This window comes from Hemitrygon akajei, chromosome 3, assembly GCF_048418815.1.
Source record: "Hemitrygon akajei chromosome 3, sHemAka1.3, whole genome shotgun sequence".
NCBI classification, from domain to species: Eukaryota; Metazoa; Chordata; class Chondrichthyes; order Myliobatiformes; family Dasyatidae; genus Hemitrygon; species Hemitrygon akajei.
Genome location: NC_133126.1, coordinates 84,147,555 through 84,171,941, shown reverse-complemented (window position 1 = coordinate 84,171,941; position 24,387 = coordinate 84,147,555). Strand labels below are relative to the sequence as shown.

Here is a 24,387-nt window from a genome sequence, read left to right as displayed (position 1 = left end):
TAGTGTCACCTACCTCTGATATGGGGAAAGCTTCCGGCAGTCTACCCTCAATCATGCCCCCTTTTAACCTTCACTCTATGGAAAATAGATCCAGCTTCTCCAGTCTCTCCTCTGCACCATCCCAGGAAATCCCAATGAATCTCCTTTGCACCCTCTCTAGCTCACCTTTTGTATGCAACTCTAGCTGAAGTCTGACCAAAGTTTTTATAAAGCTGGAATATGACCTCCTCACTTCTGTATTCAACACCCAACAAATTAAGGCCAGAATATGCTTTTCTAACAAGCTACCTGCCTGTGTCGGCTCCTTCAAGGATCCATTGACTTTTACTCCAGAGTCTCTCTGTACTTGCTTCGTAAGACACTCCCATTCACAGTATGCATCCTTGCATCATTAGTACTCCCAGAAAAACCCATCACATTGTCTGGATTAAGTTCCATCTGCTATTGTTTAGTCCATTTCATCAACATATTGATAGCTCTCTGCAGTGTAAGACTACCTTCCACACTGAAAGCAACTATGCTAAATGTCCACAAACATACTGAACATATCTCCACATTCACATATCACATACTGTAAGAATTGTAGAACCACTGGATAGCTTGTAATAAACCACTGCTAGATCAACCTGAAAACATTGAGACAAATTTTATTGTGAGATGTTTAGAATGTACCATTTCTGATTAAATACAGGCCACAATAAATCAGAAATTTTCTTTAGTACAATAAATAGGCGGGCTTTAATTCCAACTCCTTATCAAGGATTTGGGGGTGGGAGAGGGGGGCGATGGAGAAATTTAACAAACAAATACCTCTTGAAGCTTCATTAATGCCTGCCATAATTCCCATTTGTATTAACAATACACTACAAGGTATAATACATCTCCTTCATACAAGGCCATATTAAACTAAAAAAAAAATCCAGAACTTCAAAACTTACCAGAACCTTACAAAATATTCTGAAAAGTTCAGTTTTCATTTATTTACAAAAGTTATCAGTTATTTTCTATTATCTTGGCAAAAACAAAATGTCCGTTTTGATGGAGAAGGAGTGGCACTGCAAATGTTTATGAACTCTGCACTCAGCACAATAGCCACTATCAGTAGGAAAACTGAATCTGCCCCAATGGAAGTCACAATAATTTCTCCCCAGGACTAACAGGTCATGTCATCAATGTAACTCAAAACCTATTGCTTTCTTCTGATTGAACCATTCTTAAACAATGATTTTCCCCAAAGATCTGAATTGAAAATATGTTAAAGAAATGAAGGATATTTCTTAAAAAGTAAAACTAGCTTGTTATTAAGACTCTAATAGAATGCCAGAGAACCTCAATTGAATGCATTGTTTTGGTCACAGTCTGTGCTATAATCTAAACCTATACAACAAGGAAGGTGCAAACAGCATTTCACATGCGCTTTTAGAAGTGTGAGAAGAAAGCCTTACAGTACAGCAGACGCAAAACTGTACCTTTCTTTGTAAAATCAATTCAGATAAAGACACTCACACCGTGCATTATTTAAATCTGGAAAAAAAGAATTCTGAAACTGATTTTTAAAATACTGAACAAAAACCTGAATGATTCCCAACCACAGTGAATGATTAAAGAAATGTCACATTATTAAAATACAAATCAACATTTCTGGAATTCAAAAATCCTTTTTTTTTGCTTTTAAGACTCCTAAAAGTTTCTGGCATGTAGCTGACTAAGTTCTCCCTCAAAAACACAGTATTTGATATCAAATGAAATAATGAAAAGCAACTAATGTCTGTCATGGCAACAAAAAATATTAAAGCCACAAAAATGGCTCAAAAAGTAAAATGAGCTTTACAAACAGAAGATATATATATATATGTGCAAAATCTGACTTTCACATTTTAACAAATTTGGATGCTGATGTAAGGCAAGCAAAGATGTATCTGGTGTGCAGAGAACAATCATTCATTCAGCTTGTGATGAAAGTGCTTGGGTTTTTTCTAAAATAGAACTCCTCGCAAACAGGAATCACAATGACTCTTTTTAACAAGGGTTTGTTTCTATTCCTGTGGAAGTCATTTCATGTCAATTGTGTTGAAAACCCACTCAGTGAATTTCTTCAGCTGTGCGGATGCAGTCTGGGACTCCTCCTGCAGCCGCATGTTGTCCTCCCGCAGGTGCTGCACCTCAGCTTGCAGTGCAGCCCTGTCTTCCTTTGCCTGAAGAAGAAACACACATGGGGGTGATTTGGAGTACAGAACATAGCCCCTCTCTGCGCAAGAGGAAGCCGTCTCAGACTACAAATGTGGAGCGTAATCAAATCAACAGTTAAGCAGGAAAGGCCATCATGCTGCCCAAGTGCAATGTCATTACGGATATCAGAACATCCCTAATCATGCTTACGTAGCAATTAATACCTGGCAGTGATCAACTTCAGTACAGCCAGATCATAAAGGTGGGAACTGGGTATAACCGAAGTCCATCTATCAGATTGAAGGGTTACCATGGTTGATACTAAGTACCTGTCAAATCATTTAGGTGGACGGAATGATACTATAACAATATTTCAAGCAACATTCAAGGGGAGTTTTCCTGGCTGTTACTTATCTATCAATCAATATTATTAAGACAGATTGTCTGCTCATTATCTCATTGCCATGTGGGAGTTTGCTGTGACAGAATTTGTTGCACATTAATGCAGTGTCTTAAGGTAAGAAAAAATACACTTATTGTAAAGCAATGTGTGATGTTCAGAGGTCATGAAAGCCATTAAATAAATGCAAGTCTGCTTTCTGATCAGTACAGGGAAATAATTAAGATATGTCATAAAAAAAAAGGCTGGTTTTAAATAGAAAATGACAAATTCTTCAGAGTAATTGGCAAAATGATACTTTTGTTGTCATACCACTGAAGAGAAATCATTCAGCTGACAATGGACAATGAGTTATTTATAGTCACCAATGGGTTGTCTAGATTTCAACAGTGAAATCCTCACTGTCCTCTGTAGCATTGCCTCATGCTGGGCTATCCTCTGGCAGTGTACTTCAGTGAAATTCTTTATGCATGAGCATGGACAGTGTCAACAAGCCACAGGACCTTGTGAACAAGTTCAGTGTTCAACCTCCACAGGGGCTCATTCAGGTCAGAGCGTGTGGTTAACACTCTCTTGCCAAGGAGCTAGATACGTTGCAAGGATTAGCAGTACATATTAAGTTTAAATTATTAAATGCTGGCTGCGCACCTTGCATTGAACAAGGCCAGCAGGAAGATGCACTTTATCCATACAGAAACTTTACTGTATATGCAGTACTTAATTACTACTTTGATGACATTGTTACCAAATTTAAGGATTAACACAATATGAGTAAGAATTTCAATACCCCATCTTTCCTTAAAAAATATCAAAGGAGAAGAAATAATATGAGATTATTAAAAAACATTTTTAGGGACAAGGGCCCTAACTGGTCATGAACATAGAAGGGACCTCATTAAATTAAACATATTCCGCAAAACACGTCAAGATTGTCAGGCACGATGAATTTAAGATTAATCCAGTCTCTTAACTACCATACAAGACTCCACTTAAGGAAAGATTATCTACGTTCTGGCAGCTTTCTGTTTTGCAGCAAACATTAATTTTTATGAATTGTATTTCTTAGACTTTCATTAGCCAAGAGTGGCAAACCACCTCCCTTCAGACACCCAGTGTCAGTACTAATTAGTTTCTGATCAAAATAGAACAAATATACAAGAAACAGAATACCTAATCCACCCAACAATAGCTGAATCTTGCTGTTCTCCATTCATTACAGCAAAGTTCTTTCTCACTATCTTCACCTCGATCCTAAAATATTCCCCCCCCCCCCCCCTTTTTCTCCATTTCCTACTTCTCTGCTTTGGACAGATAGTAGAGCCACTGTACAACTACAGTAGACACACAAATTCAATCCTGACTCTGGTGCAGTTTATGTGGAGTTTGCAAGTTCTCCCTATGATGGTGTGGGTTTCCTCCAGTTACTCCGTGTCCCAAAAATATGTGGGTTGGCAGGTCATTTGGCAACGGCAAATTGCCCCTTTTTATATAGGCAAGTGGAAATTTGGGGGGCAGGGGGAAGGTAGCTGAGAAGAATTTTGAGGCAGGAAATGTAGTATTAAAGAAGCAGTTGCATATACATTGAAGGTACATGGAGGTGCATAGCTTAGAATAATAAAGGATTAACATACAATTATGTTAATCCTTTTTTGATGGCTGGCGTGGACTCAGTGGGCTGAAAGGCCTGTATCTGCACTATATCTCTATTTTTGGTTGCAGAATAAATATTTCCAAAACCGTCTGAGAGAACATTTTCCATCTGATTCAAGTCGTGCCTTGCTATCCTTTGGGCCACAATGTGGGGGCACACAAAACCACGTTTAAACATCTCAATAATATCTCAAGTACTCCACTCCAGTGTCAGCACACTTTTCTTGCTCTGGTTGTGAGTGGGAACAAAGAATCAAAGAAATGTAAATAAAAATTTATATTATTTCTGCACTGGCGCAGCACTTTTCACGACTGAGGCCACCATCCATCTCCAGCACCAGCACCCGATGAATATCAGACACAGTTAGAACACTGTGTACTGTTTTGGTCACACGTTTAGAGGAGAGGTATGATTAAACTGGAAAGAGTGCAAAAAAAAATGTACAAGGATGTCGGAAGACTAGACAGATTGACTTACAAGGAGAGGATGGCCAGACTAGGAGAATGAGGGGTGACCTGATAAAAAGTTTTCAAATTATCAATATATATTAGATGGATGGTAACAGTCCTTTCCTCAGGTTAGGGGAGACCAAAACTAAGGGGCATAGATTTATAGTGAGAGGGGAAAGACTTGAAAAGGACCCGGGGGGCAACTTTTACATGCAGAGGGTGATAAGTATATGGGACAAATGTTTGAGGCAGGTAATGTAGTATCATTTAAGAAGCACTTACATGTACATTGAAGGTACATGGAGGGGCAGGGCTTAGAGCAGGGGTTCCCAACCTCTGCTCCACAGACCCCTTACTTAATGGCATTGGTCTATGGTATAAAAAAGGTTGGGAAGCCTGGCTTAGAGGGATATGGGCTAAACATGGGAAACTGGGATTGTCTGGGTGGGCACTTTGGTCAAAAGGTCTGTATCCATGTTGTAATGCTCTATGACTCTGAGATATTGTGGAATGGTTTACATCAAGTGACAGTATAGCTAGACAATGTATCTCAAAAGAAAGATGATGCACTGTCACTTGGGCAGAGTTTCTTCTTCCACAGGATAAAGAGGGATGTTAAGATTTTGTAAAATCAGTGAGTGATTGCACAGATGACAACTTATCACCTACCCTCCTCAAGTCATCCTGAAGTTCCTTCAACAGCATCTCCAATTCAGTCACCTTGCCAGACAGAGTGGTAGGTGATTCCTCTCTGCAAAGAAAACAAAAGTACACTCAAAAGAGCATTCCATCAAACTTAGACAGGAGAGTCTTATTTATGTCATGAATTTGGGTCAGCACTACAGAATTATTCTTTTCTCACTACCAGTATGGCACTGTGGGACAGGATGTTACTAGTGGGAAACCTGCTGTTGCCACATATGGTCAACAAGAGATGGAAAGAACAATTCCCCACCTCGCCCGACTTTATTTTCCTGCTCTTCAACCAGAGGTTTCTGACTTCCCTGATATTTAATCTGAAATTAGATCAATACTAGGAAATTCTTTTTTCCTCCCAGATGCATATTGACCAGCTGTGCATTTCAAGCATTATCGATTATTGTCTCCAGCTTACGTTGTTAACAACCAAGGGGAAATCAGTTATAGTTTCCTCTTAGAACTAAAACACTAATATACACTTGAAAAAGCAGAGCTTTTGCAGATAGAGATTTAACCTGTCCACAGCCACTCACAATAAATATTTCATCATTTTTAATGCAGTTGTTGTTGATGTCTCATAGCACTACTTATAACAATTCAAAGATTATATTTAAGCATTATACCATGTAGTGGAAACTTTGAAGAGTAAAGGCATGTTAATAACACATGGTTGTGAATGCACAAAATCAGTGAGTAAGTACAGGGCTGAAAGGATTTGCCATGAATGACAAATCCTTAGAATGTGTGAAATTATGCTTGTATGTGATGACTGAATTTTGGTAGGATAACCAATCTATGGGCAAGATAGAAAGATGTCTTTGCGATTTTCATTACAAATTTAAAAAATCTGCAACTCGGGTAGTTTGAGCATTACTGTTTACAGGAGAGAAAGGTTGGGAAGTGGCAAGGCTATGCATAAGCATACATAGAATCCTAACCCGGATTTTTATAAACACAAACACTGAAAGTAATGCTATAATAAAATATCAAAATACATTTGCATGATCTGCCAAGACAGAATGACAGAGTGACTCACCTTCTGGGTATTGCCTGTGGTGACGTGAGAATGTCTACCTGACTGTTGCTGTCAAGGGATAAACTATCAGGCCTGTGGTCTGCGTCATCAACACCATATAAAGAAGCTCTTTGGACTGGAAAGAGAGTAAATACTGGTAAAGCTCACTCTTTTCATACTTTGAGGTACAGGTTCATAGACATTTATAACCATGTTATTAAATGCTCCTAAGTGCACTAACTACATGGACCACCATAACACACTTCACTTCTCCAACTACTGCTGGCAACTGCAATCGCTCTTCTAAGGGGATGGCAGGTGGTCAAACTGGGTTGCTGCATGAGACACTTTATAGTGACAAAGTATTTCATTTTAGAGATTCAACTATTTATTGAGATACAGTTCAGAATAAGACCTTCTGGCCTCTTGAACTGTATTGTCCAGTGACCACCGATTTAACCCTAGCTTACTCATGGGGCAATTTACAATGAGCAATTAACCAACTAACTGGTATGTCTTTAGATTGTGGGAGGAAACTGGAGAAACTGAAGAAAACCCACGCATTCCAAGAGGAGGACATACTGACTCCTTACAGATGACATTGTAATTGAACCCCGACGCACCCAGCTGTAAGTGTCACACCAATCGCTATGCTACCATGGCGCTCATGATGAAAAGGTGGAGGAGAAATGAGCACGCTGATCCTGAGAAGAAATCCAAATCTATTAGTTTTGACACAAGAAGACATGATTCCAGTTTCAAAAGTTCCGCTGTTGGCTGGTCGATTAACCATTGTAAATTACCACAGGATGTAGAAGAGAGAGAGAGAGAGAGAATTTGGGGGGGGGAGCAGTGGGAAATAGAAATGGGATTAATGTAGCATTACTGTTAATGCAGGGGGTGGGGAGGAGTTAGTGGGCTGATAGACTTAGTCTCTGTGCTCTCTCTATACAATTCCATCACCAACATGGACTTACACTAAAAATTATGCCCAATATAGCAAGGCTCAAATAATCTGGCAATCCAGCGACTTAGAGGTGCAGGACTGTAGGCCTTCCAAACTACTGGATATTACTTCTTTTGATATATCAATATATTTTTAATTCATTTTTCTCAGTCTTTATATATAATTCATTTGTAATGGCTTCTCTGTAATGTTCACTGCTGAGGTAATGGTTTCTCTGTAGCAACAACGTTTGGGTTGTGGCTGGAGCTAACAGGACTGTAGTATGCATGTTAGCCAGCTGGAGATTGTTGCTCTGTCTTGCGTATCTGGAAGGATGTTGTTTTTGCGGTCTATTGTCGAAGAGAGATGAAGAGGGAAGACACATGTGGAGAGAGCAGGTAAACCACCGGACGGAGTGGACTGGGATCTGAGGGTCCGAAGGTTGGTGACGTTTGGAGGAGACCAATGGTGGAAGAATGATTACTGAGTGAGCTCCAATGTGACTTTGACTTGGACCCTTTTTTTTTGTTTATTTTCATTATTAACCCTATATACTGATTAAGATTCATAAAGTTCAATCATTTAATTACAGATGGTGTACTGTCTGATATTTTGCATTGTGGGTTTGTAACTGGGGGTACATTACACAGCGTCCACACAAACGTGATTACCCAGTTTGGCAGGGCCAAAGGCTGTTTCCTCTAGACGAACACGAGCTGGGTGAGCCTGGGGGTTACACAGTTTTTTTTTAAGCACATCATTGTATAATGATTTTTAGTGAACGCACAGGGATCAAGGACACAGGGCCTTGGTTTTGCTTAAAGGGAGCATGGGAACAGGGACAGTGAGTTTAAAGTGAATTTGGGAAGCAACAGGGAGAATCAGATGCTAAACCACTGGATTCCAAAAGATTGGAAAAATTGAGTTATTTCCCCCTCACATAGTCTTATGATGTTCAAAACTTCTTTAAAGAATGTGTTAACTTATAGTACTATATAATGTTAAGGTTAACAATTTCTTTAATGAAGAAATATAATTGTATAATGCTGTTCAGAAATGTTTCCATACTGTGTTCATCAAATAGCACAGAAAGTATTCTGCTCCTTCAATTTTTGAACTGTTTGTGAATCACCTGTTTCCAGTTATATAAGAGAAGGGTAAAGTTCCGATACTCAGTGTCTATCTGAAGGATTTGAAGGAATCAGTGAAGATACATATGCAAGTATGGTTTTATAGAAGTACTATTGCTTCTGAATCAGGAAGTAGTGGTTTCCATAAACCCATAAAATAAAGCAGCAGAATTAGGCCATTCGACCCATTGAGTCTACTCCACCACTTTGTGAAGTCTGATTTATTTTCTCTCTCAACCCCATTTGAGTACAATGCATAGCTAAATGCCAGATATTGGGCCTTGGTGATGCAGTGTATTTAAAACAAATTCAGCTTCTCCCTGCAGGCAGCAGGGAGAAATGTACACATACTTTCATTCAACAGCCCGGGCAGTTTATTGGACAAACTTCTCTCCCAATGCCACTGAGGAAAATAATGAGCTTGGTCAATCTTCAAGAAATATCTAAAATTACCAACTTCGTTATTTAAAAAATAGAAGAATTCATTGCCGCATTTTGTAAAATAGACAATAGAATCAACTACCCTTTCTGTATGAAAACAAAAGGGCTGGGCCGATAGATTGGTCAGTGGGAGTAGGTTGGAGAATTAAGACAGCAGGCATTTGGAAGCTTAGGGTTGCAACAGTGTTCAGCCGGTCTGAGGTTGGTTACAAATTGTACAGAGACCACATCGTGAGCACTGAATGCAGTACACTAGATTGGAAGAAATGCAAGTAAATTGTCGGTTCACCTGGAAGGACTGTCTGGGTTCCTGCATGTGGTAAGGGGTGAAGCAGAAGAGACAGTGCTGCATCTCCTACCTTTGCATGGGAAAGTGTGGAAAACAATTTTTAATTCTCTATCCTGTTCCAAGCTGTCTGGGGCTTCCTGTACTGTTCCAATGAGACCCAATGTATTCTTGAGGAACAGCACCCTATTTTCCCTCCAGACATTTTGCAGCATTCTAGGCTTAACATTGATTTTAACAACTTGAGATAACCCACTGTCAGTGCTTGCGTTACAACTGGCTGGTTCTGCTATAGATTGTGCACTTGTAAAATAAGCTATTCCCCCCCCCCCCCCCTTTCACTGTCACTGCCTGATTGCTTAGGCATTTCCCATGGCTTTGACTTGCATTTTACAGCTTTGATATGCTCAGTTCCGCTTTCAATCTACAACTTTCTCCACTAACCTATAAATCAGATGGTGCCATAAACATAGCAACCATGGCTGGATATTTCCTTTGTGTTATCTATCCTTTCCCTATCATTATCTGCTTCTTAAACCTTTCTTGTTCTCTCTCCTTGCCAGATCTAATGAAAGGTTTTTGTCATGATCTGCTAGCCCCATTTCTCTTTCTGTAGAAGCTGCCTAACATACTGAGTTGTTTTATTTTATTTTAAAAATTTCACCTTTTGAGTAAAAGTGTGTTGACGTCGCAAGTGCAGTGCGCTGGGTTTCCTAAACTCTACAGATGGGTATGGTGCTGGGATATGGCCGTGATTCACCTTCCTAGCCAGCCACTGATCAAACGTGCGCTCTCAGGCTTTGCTGACTGCCGACAAACAATACTGTAGAACTGGAAGCATTCAATGATTATAACAATCAAAAAATGCTACTCAACTCTGCACATTTACATAGATACTAAGATGTATCATATCACTTTTAATTTGTATGTTTTACAATTCATAATAGAACCTTTGTGGACCCCCAATTTGGTTTTCTTTACAGTATAAAAATGGTAAAGAAGAAGAAACTCATACAATTGCTAAGAAAAATAAAGATTGTGCGCCTTGGAAACCAGATGCCAGTTTCATCGTGTAACATATCTACAAGCCTTCAGATTATTCTATTACACTGATCTTTTGTACCGTATTCTTTTGTACAGGAACTAAAGATTTTCCAAAGGCACTGAGAATTAGCCAAGATCAGATAAGCCTGGCAAATAATAAAAAATCTAAGCCTTTACTATGTGAAACTGTAACCAGCTTCTAAATATTAGGGCAAACTTCCCATAACCCTCAGATACACAAGCAATGGATTACACAACTTCTTAAAGTAGCATGGTAACAAATTTACAATTCTTGAAGGCCTTTGGGAATTTAATACATCCAGGAACATAGGAGAGAATTGTTCAAATCCTAGTTCTCAGACTTCTTAATATCAAGCCACAGCATAATATTTGAGTCCCTCTCTGTTGAGAGAACATGAGACCCTACAATAAAAATTCACAGAACACAATCAACTGGCAAATATACTGGTAATCAGATAGCAAGCAACCAGAAGAAAGCTCCTGGTCTGAAACAGTCCTGGCTTATCAAAGTACACCTTTATTGAATGCCATTTAGTGGCAGAACAGAAGCACAGAATGAATTTAACACAGGAAGAAACAACAACTAGAAGTTCTTGTTAGTAAAAGGGAGACATCAATAACATCTTGGTTAGTGGTTGGGGAAGTAGCAGTGTTGGTTAAGTAAAAATGTGTTCAGTGCGGTTAAGATCATAGAAAGTCGCAGATAAAGAACTAGACAAATATTAATTAACTTCTATCTAGCTTTTATGAGGTCATGAAGTTCTTCTTTCATAGGGGATGGGATTCTTTCTGAATTTCTTGCAGAGGTTGATGAATCTCTGGAATTTATCATCCTGGAGGAGGCAGAGGCATCATGACTTGGGAGTATTTAAAGAAGAGGAAATGAGACCAGGGACAGGTCAGTCATAATCACATTGAATGCTGAAGCAGATGTGAGAAGCTGAATGCTGTACCTCTCCTCCCACTTTCTTAGATTCTTGATTCATGTGTCTGGCAATTTAGAGAAGTGCTTGGCACAAGATTAAGGGCTGCCTGCATAGATATTTGTGATCCCAGGACATTAGTTTAAAAAGGAGCTCTTGTAGTTTCCCAGCCCATATTCTTCTTTAATAATTCCAAGTCAGTCCTAGGGCATTTGTGGAATATAATATTTTTTTGGGCAGAAGAGCTGTCATAGCTAACATTCACCACATATACTGACCTGACCAGAAATTATTAGGTACCTCAAGTATAAAAATGACTTTTTAATAAATGTACAAAGAATTTTCAAATGTAAGGCTGTATCTTTAAACAGAAACATCTAATTGAAACAGTGATCTAAATATGAAAGATGCTAGAGTGGATTTCGGTTAATTGGGCCATCAGTTAATTGGGGCAGCTGCTTATTTGGGATAACACTTACAGAACAAACATTCATTGAAGAAATTTCCAGGATTCCTTTTGTTTACTTGGGACACTCTGACGCTTAATTGGGACAGAAGATGTTGCCGAACAGATTCCAACAAGCGTCAGTCATGTGAACACGCGTGGCTGTTGAACACTATACCATGCTCAGAATAAATAGTTTTTAAAATAGCGTCATTTGTTTGTGTTCAAAAAGCAGTGATTTTTGTCACTGGTAGTTGGCAAGAAATAAGCTGCAGGAGAATTCAAAACTGTTTTCCTCCCTGCAGTTTCAAGAATTTAGGCTTGGAGATGCCAGAAACGTCCAGGAGTGAAAATGAAACGATTTCACTACTTCAACAAATTAGGAAATAAGAATTTGAAGATATTAACAATCATCTTGAATGTTACAATGAAAATGAATATTTGGAGAATGCATTCATTGAAAGCATTGTATGAGCAGTCCACACTGATGCCACAGCCAATTCCTGGGTTGCATTTCACAAGTTCAATTATTCCTCTTGGCCTTTATGTCCTCATTTACACTGGAAATGGGATAATGACAGCACAGTAAGGCCACAGATGCAGAATTTGCACTGTTCTGCCTGTTTATACCAAATGGGAAAGTAAGGAAATGCTGAGAAACTGGAAAGACCTTGTCTAACCATATAAACAGGGTATTAAACAAAGACATATGCTGGTATTGAGATACTATCTGAACGTTTGTTCAACTGTGGCTTTTATAAAAACCTTGATGAGACAAGTAATTCATATTATAATTACTAACCTATGCCAACCTGCTCTTCCTATTCTGCAATCTCTGCAAGACAGCCTAAAGGCTTTTTTGGGATATTATCTTTATGCCCCAGAAAGTGCTGAAGGTGTAGTTAGTTAACAGAGTTCGCACTGACTTCGGTCAGAGATTAATAGCCTGTACCAACTTCACAGCACTATCCCAATATGATGGAAACTGGCACTATGCAAACCTTGCAAGTTTAACAGAATCCTGAATGAAAAAAAAAGTGATTTCACTAGCTTCCTTTATCTTCCACTTCAATTAACTCTCACTGTTATTTGTCACAGATAGTCCTGCAGAAGATTAAGTCATTGAACGTAGATCACACCAGTTTCTGCATTGAAAGTCATACAGTGGGAATCTGTGTAAATATTGATGTTAGAGATGACTGTGATTGCCCAAAGATTGGGAAAGAGGTGTATAGTTTCTGTTCAGACTGTGATTGTTTCATAAAAGATGCTGGCACTGTGTGTCAATGACTATTGATGCCCAATTGTGCATTCAGTAGAGCCTCTTAAACAAAATAAGTTAACATCTATAGACTTTATGTCAGATGAGTCATCTTATGATCTGATAAAAAGAACTAAATGTCAGTGTGGTTCTGTTGTACAGAACGGTTAATATACGAGCACGTTGGAATCTGGAACAATGGTGAAAATCTCCAACATCTATGGGAAAGCTATGATTAACATAACACATTGTGAACAAAAGTAATTCCATAAGTAATATAGCATACATTCATTGTGCCACAAAGAATAACCCAAGATGTTGGGGTTCTATAAATAATTGATGGACTGAACAGTCTTACGCTTTCAGCTATAAATCTTGACTACAGATTGCAGCGTGAACACTGTAAGAAACACACAAGTGCAGCAGAATCTGTCACCACGTGCCTGCATTGATTTTAGACTGGTAGCAAAGTTCAGATGCATGAGTAGATAACAAACAAGTGGACGATCTACTGTCACGCCCCTGAATCCACGCCAGGCAATAAGGCAAGAGAACATTTAGGTCAGCAATCAACTGCAGCAAATAAAATGGTCATTTTTTTCTATCTGGCGAACAATACGCTGCACAGTACACAGGAGTTTAAGCGTCACAAACAAGCACACACATTACCTTCAAATGCCTTTGCAGCATCCACAAGGTTTGACCATTCCAAGCCCATGGCAGTATCCGGCAGGGGCATAAGGCCTGGATCTGGCAGTGGCTGCCGTCTTCTTTCATGAATATCAGACAGCGACCCATCAGAGGCAGACAATTCAACTGAAGGATAAATTGCACAACATTAACCTAACATTACAGTAGACATCAGATAATGCCACTTTTAACAAATCAAGGAATGATCTGAAATGGGCTTTAGAAGAACAAACCGATCCCAGACAGAGGAATGAGCTTCAATCTTGTCAGTTGATCTCATTGGTATCTTTAGTTTTTTTTTTAATATTCTGTTTTCTATTTTTTTTCCTGTTGTGGAGATGCTTGTAGCATTCTTTGTTAGAGAGAGGCTGGTGGGTTATTTCATCCCTTACCCTCTCCAAGATACAGGAGGCAAGATGGAAGGTACCAAAATGATGTTCTCACTTTCGTCATACAGATCACCACAAACATCCTGCTCTTCAGCAGCTCGGTAACCATCTTTGAATGATTTTATTAATTCTTCCTTTAATGAGCTGTTGCTGGCAACTATTAAAAATATTTACTGTTCAGTTTCTGTTCAGAATATTTAAGCTATTGAAGGCCCAATCAGAGAAACTGGTAAGAAATCAAAATTTAGAAACAAAATAGAAACTTAAAAATGCATCTTTTACAATTTCCCATTGTAATAAAGGACTAATTTAACTTCCGCTAAGATTTGTACATTGCTACCTATAGAGGTGGGCTGCAATTCAGTTGAGGCTGAAAATCTATGATTTAATCCTCGATTGTCCTTTAATTGAATGTAAGACAACAGAGGAGTTATTATTGATTCCAAGGATCTCTGAGTTGCAAGAAATCGTTCAAAGTTCATTGTGGATTCTTGTTCCCTATCACCACACAAAAACTAATGCTGGAGATTGCCGCAGAGCTCAGGTAAAATCCTTGGAAGTGATGCCACTTGTTGACTGGTATCCTGATTTTTACTGTTCCTGACAGATGTGGAGAGATATCAGGGGCAGCTGGCTTCATTGGTGCTACACCCCAAAACGTATCTGTGTTTCCAGGAGGGTAAAGATCAAAATATGAAACTTGATTAGGCCGAATAAATGGAAGAAGGTGAACTACTAATTGTTTCACTCAGACAAAACAATAGAGGAGGGGCCCGAGAACACTACCCACCATGATGGGATTTTATCGACTGTCCATGCTTACGGCCTGGCAGTGTGTAGTGCAGGGATGGGTAGGTGCTGGAGAAAATGACATCATTGGGCAAGGCTTGATCCAAGAGCGACACGTGCGAATTGGAGTACGACGGCTCTCTCTGGCCACTGTAAATGCTCTCATCTGACAGTGTCCGATGCAGTGGCTTCCTTGTGGTTGGTGTGTCTGGGAGCGAAGGCTAGGTCAAGAAAAAGTGCAGGCAAGTCAGAAACATTTCATACACTGCCCATGCATCAAAGACACAGACCTTGAACTATCTAAACATGCAAGGCAATTGAAGGGAACATTTGGAAATTAATTTTTAAAAAGTAATTTTCTTAGCTTTAGATGCAAGTTCTTGACACATTTTCCCTCATAAGCATGTCACTTGCAATTTTGTCAAACCAATCTCTTAGACTGGAGTAATAAAATAATGATTCCATACTTAATATTGACAATATTTTTCAGTTCTTATTCCCCCTCCCTTCCTGCATGAAAAATTCCACCTTAACCTTGAAAAGATTTTTTAATGACAGTCCATAAAATTTACAAAAAAATGAATGAATGCTGTGCCCCAAGTCAGAAATAGAAACACAAAACACTGAGTAAGTCAGGTAGCATCTATCCAAAGATAAACATTTCAGTCGTGTCTCTTCATCAGAGTGGGGAAAAGTTTTTATGGCAGAGAAGGGGGAAAAGATAGGCACAGCAAAGGGAATATTCTGAGGAGGCAAGACCAGCTGACTTAATAAGGCAGCTATAGCAGGTTACGTTTCTTTGTTTCTGTTATCTCTTCCGAATAGCAAGACTGTGGCACGTGCCTAGTAAGTAGGGCAGGCTATACTAAATAAGAGATTTTCACAGAGTAAACCTACTCATACTTGAACAGATTATGTGGACGGACTAGGACTCGGTTGTGATGTGTCAGCTGATTTTTTTTTGTGTTGTTATTTCTACTTAGAATGAGAGAAAGGACAATGCAGAGGTAAGTACCACACACAAAATGCTGGAAGAACTCAGCAGGTCAGGCAGCAATGATGGAAATTAATAGATAATTGACGTTTCAGAACAAGACACTTCTTCATGGAGAGATAGCAACAGAAGAAACAACATTTGCATTTATGCAGCTCTTTTGAGCAACTCAAACACCTCACCGAATTACCTACTGTACATGGTGAAATGACTGATACGATTCCAGAAATACTGATGCAGGAAAGTACAGCCAACCCCATGACCACATTACCTGAAACTGCTAAATGTAGCAGCACAATGCTGCATAGACATATAGTGAATAAACTAAATAATGGTGACTCATTGGCTGAGACAAGAACTAGAGGTCAGAGGTTTATGATGAAAAGTGAAAAATTTAAAGGGAATCTGAGAGGAATCTTCTGCACTCAGTGGGAGGTACAAATGCGGAACAGGCTGCCAGCGAGCATGGTAGATGCTGGTTAAATTGTAACACTTAAAAAGCAGTTTGGATAGGTAAATGGATAAAGGGGTTTGGAGGAATATGGTCCAGAGCAGGTAGTTTGGACTAGGCAGAAGATCAGATCAACAGGTCAGCTGAAAGGCCTGTTTGCATGCTGCAGGACTCTATGACTCTATATAATACATACGCTCAGTGGCCATTTTATTAGGTACTTCCTGTACCTAATAAAGTAGCCACTTGAGTGTACATTTGTGATCTTCTGCTGCTGTAGCCCATCCACTTCAGGGTTTGAAAGTTGTGCATTCAGAGATGCTCTTCTGCATGCCAATGTTGTAACATGCAGTTATTTGAGTTATTGTCGTCTTCCTGTCAGTTTGAACCAGTCTGGCCATTCTGCTCTGATCTCTCTCATTAACACATTGTTTTTGCCCACAAAACCACTGCTCACTGGATGTTTTTCTTTGTTTTTCACACCATTCACTGTAAGCTCTTGAAAGACTTATGCATGAAAAGCCCAAGAGATCAGCAGTTTCTGAGATATTCAAACCACCCCATCTGGCAGCAACAATCATTCCACAGTCAAAGTCGCTTAGATCATACTTCTTCCCCATTCTGAGGGTTGTCTAAACAACAACTGAACCTTTTGACAATCTCCGCCTGCTGTATTATATTGAGTTACTGCTACATGATTGGATGGATTAGATATTTGCATTAACGAGAAGGTGTACAGATGTACTTAATGAAGTGGCAATTGAGCATATGTGTTGCTGTGTATTCAGCAAAATTCAATTTGTTTCAAACTTGGTTAGATCACAGAATTTTAAAGTGTAAATAATTTCTACCACGTTAACAGAATCAAGATATTGTGAGTTTGAGATATTAATGAGTAGGCTGGAATTTATCCATTTGGAATAAAAGAGACTTTTAAAACTACAAACAGGTTCTTCATACTGGACTTGCATTAATACAAATGGCCATGAGTTCATGACTTTGAGCGGATAGGGCAATCATTGAGCCAAGGCTAACACTTGGTATATAATAACTATATGATAAGGCTAACAGAAAGATGAAGACAGATGTATAGTGTCTATAAAAAGTACCCCCCACCACCCCAGAAGTTTTCATGTTTTATTGTTTTACAGCGTTGAATCACAGTGGATTTAATTTGGCTTTTTTGACACTGATCAACATAAAAAAAAACTTCTTGTGTCTAAGTGAAAACAGATCTCAATAAAGAGATCTAAATTAATTACAAATGTAAAACACAAAATAATTGATTGCATAAGTATTCATCCTCCTTTAATATGACACATCAAATCATCACTGATGCAGCCAACTGGTTTTAGAAGTCACATAATTAGTTAAATGGGGATCACTGTGTGCAGTCAAGGTGTTTCAATTGATTGTCATAAAAATACACCTCTACCTGGGAGGTCCAACTGCTGGTGAGTCAGCATCCTGGCAAAAACTACATCATGAAGACCAAAAAAACACCCCAAGCAACTCCAGGAAAAGGCTATTGAAAAGCAAATCAAGAACATTTCCAAATCACTGAATATCCCTTGGAGTACAGTTAAATCAATCACCAAGAAATGGAAAGAATATGGCAGAGCTGAAAATCTGTCTAGAGTAGGCTGTCCTCAAAAACTGAGTGACCGTGCGAGAAGGGGACTAGTGAGGGAGGCCACCAAGTGACCTATGACAACTCTGGAAGAGTTACAGGCTGAGATGGGAGGGACTGTGCATACAACTGTTGCTCAGCTGCTTCACCAGTCACAGTTTTATGGGAGAATGGCAAAGAGAAAGCAACAGTTGAAAAAAAAACTCACAAGAAATCTCGGCCTCAGTTTGCCCAAAGGCCTGTAGGAATCTCTGAAGTCAGCTGGAAGAATGAATTCTATAGTCTGATGAAACCAAAATTTAGATTTTGGCCATCATACTAAACTCTATGTTTGGCGTAAGCCAAACACTGCTCATCAACAAAACACACCATCCCTAAAGGTGAAGCATACTGGTGGCTGCATCACGCTGAGGGGATGCTTCGCTGCAGCAGGCCCTGGAAGGTTTGTGAAGGTAGAGGGTAAAATGAATTCAGCAAAATACAGGGAAATCCTGGAGGAAAGCTTGATGCAGTCTGCAGGAGAACTGCGACTTGGGAGAAGATTTGTTTTCCAGCAAGACAATGACCCCAAGCATAAAGCCAAAGCTACAAAGGAATGGCTTAAGAACAAAATTAATGTAATACCCTGGAGTGGCCAAGTCAGAGTCCTGACCTCAGTCCAATCAAGAATTTGTAGTTGGGACTTGAAAAGGGCTGTTCACTCATGATTCACACACAATCTGACAGAGCTTGAGCAGTTTTGTAAAGAACAATAGGAAAAAATTCCAGATGAGCAAAGCTGATAGAGACTTATCCACACAGATTCACGGTTATAATTGTTGCCAAAGGTGCATCTACTAAATATTGACTTGAAGGGTGTGAATACTTATGCAATCAATTATTTTGTGTTTTATATTTGTACTTAATTTAGACCAATTTGTAGGGATCTGTTTTCACTATGACATGGAGTCTTCTTCTGTTGATCAGTGTCAAAAAGACAAACCCACTGTGATTCAATGCTGTAAGACAAAAAACATGAAAACTTCTGGGGGGTGAATATTCTTTATAGGCACTGTATATTGAGGCTAACAATTTTACACATTTTTAGAGCAAGTACTAATGCCAAGTTAACTGGGACCAGGTTTTCCTGCTCAGTCAAGCATTAAACATTGCTTGCACAATTTAAAGTAGAACAAAGAAATAAATTCTTCCTTCAGCTACCACTATGAAATTGTCATTTGTCTGATTTACTATTTATGGGACCCTTGTGTACAATGTGGATGCTACAGCTATCATATACCAAGTAATAATATACAGATCCATCATAATTACAACTACACATCAACCACAATCATCTGTAAGGCAACATGGGAATCTTCCAATATTTCATGTATGGGATAGCATGTAAAGTCCTTTTCAGTCAGTGCAACAGTCCCTCATTGAGTTTGATGTCACGAAGCCTTCATTGGAAGCCTGGTGGTAAAGTTTAGATTAACCTCTGCACACTTCTATCTCATATTTACTGTGATGTCATTGAATGTACATTACAGTCATAGGAGTAATGTGGCATGGTCCACAGTGACTACAGCCTCCTCGCCTGCTTATTCCCAGTTGCCAGCATTCAGCTCACAACTCTCCAAGCTATTCCCCTCCATGTACTTACCTAAATACATCTTAAAAGATGCAATTTTACAGGCCTTCACCACTTTCTCTCGTAGTTTGTTCCAGGTTCTCATTATCCTCTGTGTAAAGTAACTTCTCAATTCTCTTTTAAATCTCTCGCCTCTTGTAGATGTGCCCTCTGGTTTTGAACTCTCCAACTCTAGGAAAAGACTATGACCATCCACCTTATTCACACTCATCTTGATTTTATAAACCTCTATGACATCATCCATCATTCTCCTGCATTTCAGGGAATACAGATCCAGCATGACCAACCCCTCCCTAAACTCAGGAAAGATCCTAGTAATTCTCTTCTGCACCCCCTCCAGCTTGAACATGTCTTTCCTAATAACAGGGTGACCAAAACTGTACACAATACTTCATCTTATCACACACAAAATGCTAGAGTAACTCAGTAGGACAAGCGGCATCTATGAAAATGAATAAACAGTCGACAGTTCAGGTCAAGATCCTTCTCTAGGACTCTTCTTCAGTATAAGTATTCCACGTGTACTCTCACCAAACTGACTGCAACTTGATCCAGGTCCGTCATTATCATTAAGTGCAAATTATCTGCATACCTTTCTCTCTTTGCCAGTGTCCGGGGGAGGACTTTCCAGGTTAATTAGCTTCTTCAAGTCATCTTCAATTGTTGACTTTGATGACCTCTGAGGAGACCTCAAGTCCCGAACTGAAGCCCTGAGTCTCGTCTGTGTAATTTCACAAGCATCACTGTGATGGCGCCTAATAAAGAGAATAAGCAATCAGCTACAATCCTCAGTTAAATATATAAATAAAGTATAGCGTCTATGATCAGTTTCATGCAGGCATCCATACATAGAAAGAGAACATCTGCTGGAATGTATTATTCAATGCATGTTAATTTCTCTAACAGATAGGCTGTAAGAGAGGCTAAAGTTGTGATTGAGCTGCAGATTTATCCCTTATGAGCTTAATGCAGGAGAAACTTAAGTAATTGCTGCATTATGCATTCTGAGTCTTAATTCAGTCAAAAAAAAGTGTTAAATGTTTCTTTCTGTTGGATATGCCAATTACACAATATTCGCTATTAGCAACAACCACAACATGCACGCCTATTCATGATATGGCTGAAGCACATAAAAACTAAAGGTTTTTCCTTCCATTTTCAAACTCAATCTGTGTCTAGCTTTGCTGAAACCAAAGTATGAGATTCATCATCCAAACTGCTCTATGAGAACAACTCCAGAAGCTCATTTTAAGCGACACTGCAGCACAGGGCACCCACAGGATTAGTTGCCATGTCACTTCTACACTGTAATGCAATCCTATACTCTATCACTTAATAAAATCAGACGGGGAGGCAAAGCTAACAGTCAACACCTTCCCAACATTCCCCAACAAACATGCTGGGTTAAGATTGCCAGCTACGTTGGTCACAGATTTATTTATGTGAATTATATTCCTTCAGCATTGAAAGGAGGGGAGAGAGAACTATTAAGGTATACATAAAATATTAACAACAAATAAGGTAATTCTGTGCACAACTTCAGGATACTACAAAATTAAAACCAGGGGGAAAATCTGTTCAAAATAGCTAATATCAAGCAGTTCATACTCCGGTAGGGTTGAGCATAGGATTGAGATACTGAGCGAAGTAGGCCCTTTCGGCCCCTTGAGCCCCACCTCCCAGCATTCCCCTGATATAACCCTTACCTAACCATGGGACAATTTACAATGACCAATTAACCTACCAACTGGTATGTCTTTGGACTGTGGGAGGAAACCGGAGCACCCCAAGGAAACCGATGTGGTCACAGGGAGAACATACAAACTGCTTACAGGCAGCATTAGGAAGTGAAGCTGGGTCACTACTGCTGTAAAGCATTGTACTAACCACTATGCTGCCCATGCTAATCACCTGGATTTAGTGACAGAGATATGTGATACGCTTGAATCAACATGTGAATAACAAGCTAATGGCTCTCAATGCTTTGCATCACTGACCTTTTTTAACTTCATCTTGAAGTCTGCTGTAAATTAATCCATGGTGATTGATTTTCAAAAATGCATGTTTCATGCAAACAGCAGAATAGTACACAAACTATATTAGCCTTAGACCTTCCTTTAACATGCAATCCCTATATTCCTTTGATGATGAGCTCTACAAGAAATGACCATGGCCTGAAATTATCTTTACTGGCTAGTTTGGAGAAGATTTTGATTTTCTGTTCCTTTGGGGATACTGTCTCATTCGTGAACTAATACAAGGACTTAGTACACACCATTGGTCAACTTGGTTAACAGGCCCAGAGTAGTGGAAGTCTGCTCCCCAAGTGTGATTTTACTTTATAGACCAAGAAACAATGCGTAGCACAGGTGTTCCCAACCTGGGGTCCACAGAACCCTTGGTTAATGGTAGGGGTCTATGGCATAAAAAAAGGTTGGGAGCCTGTGGTGTAGCAGCACTGTACAACAACAGAACAACAGTAGGACTGGAAGATGCAATGGTATCAGTTTAAATGCTGATCCTTGTTAATTTGGGACTAAGATGCATGGGGAAAGCAAGGTGCAGTTGGGACTGGTGTACAGAAATATTTAGTGTTGTTTTTAAAAAAGAGTAAAGGATTTCTTAGTCCTTTTCAATGGAAACAGATTTCAAACATAGGTTAAGCTTTTTCACATGTATATTTCACTGACTTTGCTTTGTGGTTAGGAACTGCCCAGCCGGAAATAAAAGGGCACCCTATTTCTCAGGAGAGAAATTTGTACCAAACTATTAAGGGGAATTTTGAGTAAAAGGAGAAACAGCTAAAGTGTTGTTCCTTCAACATCAGGAAAAGGGGAAAATAAATCTCTGAGGTTATCCATATCTTGCACCACAGTATTTTTTTTTTGGTTCCTGCCAAAGTCTGTAAATAGACAATTCCTCACAAGAAAATCAGGACTAAATAGCTTCTGTGGATTAAATGATTTGCAGTATTGGATTTGGACATGTAAAATAGAGGTATATAGCAAGTTATAAGACATGTTAAGTTCTTTAATTATTCTGAAATTGGATGCCCATAATTCACATGGTGGGAGGCACATGGCCTGGGTAAATAGCTGCTAAAGAGTTTAGCTGCAGGTTATCTTTGAGACCCTTCGTTCACATATCTCCGGTTTGGTGTTGACATCATTGGGACCAGAAAGTAAGTAATTCTGTTTATTGCCAAGAGTACAACCATTTAAATAATCAATTAATAGCATATTTTGCAGTTAATTATGCTGTTCACTGTTAACTTTATGCCAAGCTAATCATATTTGCTGTCCACTCAGTAGGAGCTTAAGCCTTGAAATGTCAGTATTATGAGTAGGGAGTCCTGAATCCCATAGCCAGCATGGTTTTTCTTAACTAACCCTTCAATCCCCTGTATATCCTGTTCACTTCAATCAAGTCATACTTCTATCTTCTAAATTTCAGGAAACATCACCACAGGTTCCAAAAATTGCCCATCATTTAACCCAAGTATAATTCCAGTAAAATCATGTTTTATTCCCTTCCTAAGAAATGGTACAAGAACTACTCACAGAATTCTCTCCAGGGATTTGAGTATCTGCATTGCAACATCTAACTCTTTTTATTTAGACCTCTAAGTATAAGCCCAACATTTAATTAACGAGATATTTTAATGATGTACAAGGATGCTTAAATATCTTTGGATCACCATTTAGAAAGCACTACAATTTATGTTATCAAGATCACAGTGGATAACTTCCCATTTATTGGATTGAAGTTTTAACTGTTCACTTAGTCTCTTTGTAAATTTGTGTTTTTCTACACCGTATGCCATGCTGCATCGCCTTGTAACATGATAAACTTGGACAAGTACCTCCCTATCCTGATATCCAAGTGATAAATAACAAATAGTGAAACTTAATAAGAATTCCTTAAGGATACCATTAGTCATATTTTGTCAACTTAAGTATCTGCAATCAGGTCAAAGCTTCGCAGCAGTTTATTCTGAGCACCTTTATTAAATTCCTTCTAGAGTTCCATAAAAATAATGTCTTTAGATTAATCACCTCCAGCAGAAATTTAATTGGATTTAAGAAACATGAGCTATCTTTTGCCAATTAATTCATTTTTACTGAGCAGCTGGAAATATTCAAGATGCTCATTTACTATACTCATCGACTCTGACAATCTGTGGCAACAGACACGTGGTTGAGTCACCTATAATCCATTGGTAACCCTCAGCCTATCCCATGAAAGGTCAGAAAAACCAAATAGTTTGTTAATTGAGAAAATCTCAGGAGATTTTTTTTATCAGATCATTTGCTGAGTTTTCTTAACTCCTTGGAATTAAAGAGAATGTGTTTTCCTTATTTGTGTTAACCTGTTTCACTTTGTTCCAAGCTCTGCCTTGCGAAGAGATTGTATGGTGGGAAGAGAAAAATATGCAAGAATGTTCTAAAAACTTTGAAGAAAATGCAAGATTCTCATCAGTTGGTACCCCTTGGCCATGACTGCTCTGAGTTGAGAAGCATTCAGGATTTCATCAAAACCTCAGATCCATGTCTTGGGAATGCAAAGAGCCCTGCAAAAAGAGCACTACCCACCCCCACTGCGAAGCACTCTTACTCAACAGTAAGGGATAATCAGCCTCATCTGTGACCTCAGAACCTACAGAACTGGAGTGGAACAAACTCATTCTCAACTACGGGGCCACTGTAGCAGGCAACACTAATTTTAGTGATTCAGTATTAGTTTCCTTGAGGGGTTCATATGATCCTTTTCCATGAAAACAGCACCAAGTAATTATTCATCATTTTAATATTTCTGCGCTTACAACATCATTTTCAGTTTTAAAGAGACCTACATTCCTTTTCCCAAGTGTAATTTTAGAAGTTTGTTTATGCTGAACTTGGTAGTCCTCTTTCAAATTTCTATGTGCATTTCTT

At 39.0% G+C, this 24,387-nt stretch overlaps 1 protein-coding gene across 8 annotated transcripts in view; it reads right to left on the bottom strand.

Moving 5' to 3' along the window:
- Positions 1-629: 629 nt before the first annotated feature.
- The window catches only part of sipa1l1 (signal-induced proliferation-associated 1 like 1), a 379,448-nt gene continuing 355,690 nt past the window's right edge, over positions 630-24,387 (bottom strand). For 6 of the 8 annotated variants that reach the window (XM_073040260.1, XM_073040252.1, XM_073040259.1 and 3 more), the window contains 6 exons: positions 20,046-20,208; positions 14,750-14,969; positions 13,550-13,696; positions 6,405-6,519; positions 5,339-5,420; positions 630-2,195 (listed from right to left, as the gene is read on the bottom strand). In XM_073040260.1, coding sequence (XP_072896361.1) covers positions 2,052-2,195; positions 5,339-5,420; positions 6,405-6,519; positions 13,550-13,696; positions 14,750-14,969; positions 20,046-20,208 — 871 coding nt within the window. In that variant the 3' untranslated portion in view covers positions 630-2,051. The remainder of the gene's footprint in view (positions 2,196-5,338; positions 5,421-6,404; positions 6,520-13,549; positions 13,697-14,749; positions 14,970-20,045; positions 20,209-24,387) is intronic. The other 2 variants (XM_073040255.1, XM_073040258.1) reach the window with 1 other exon arrangement.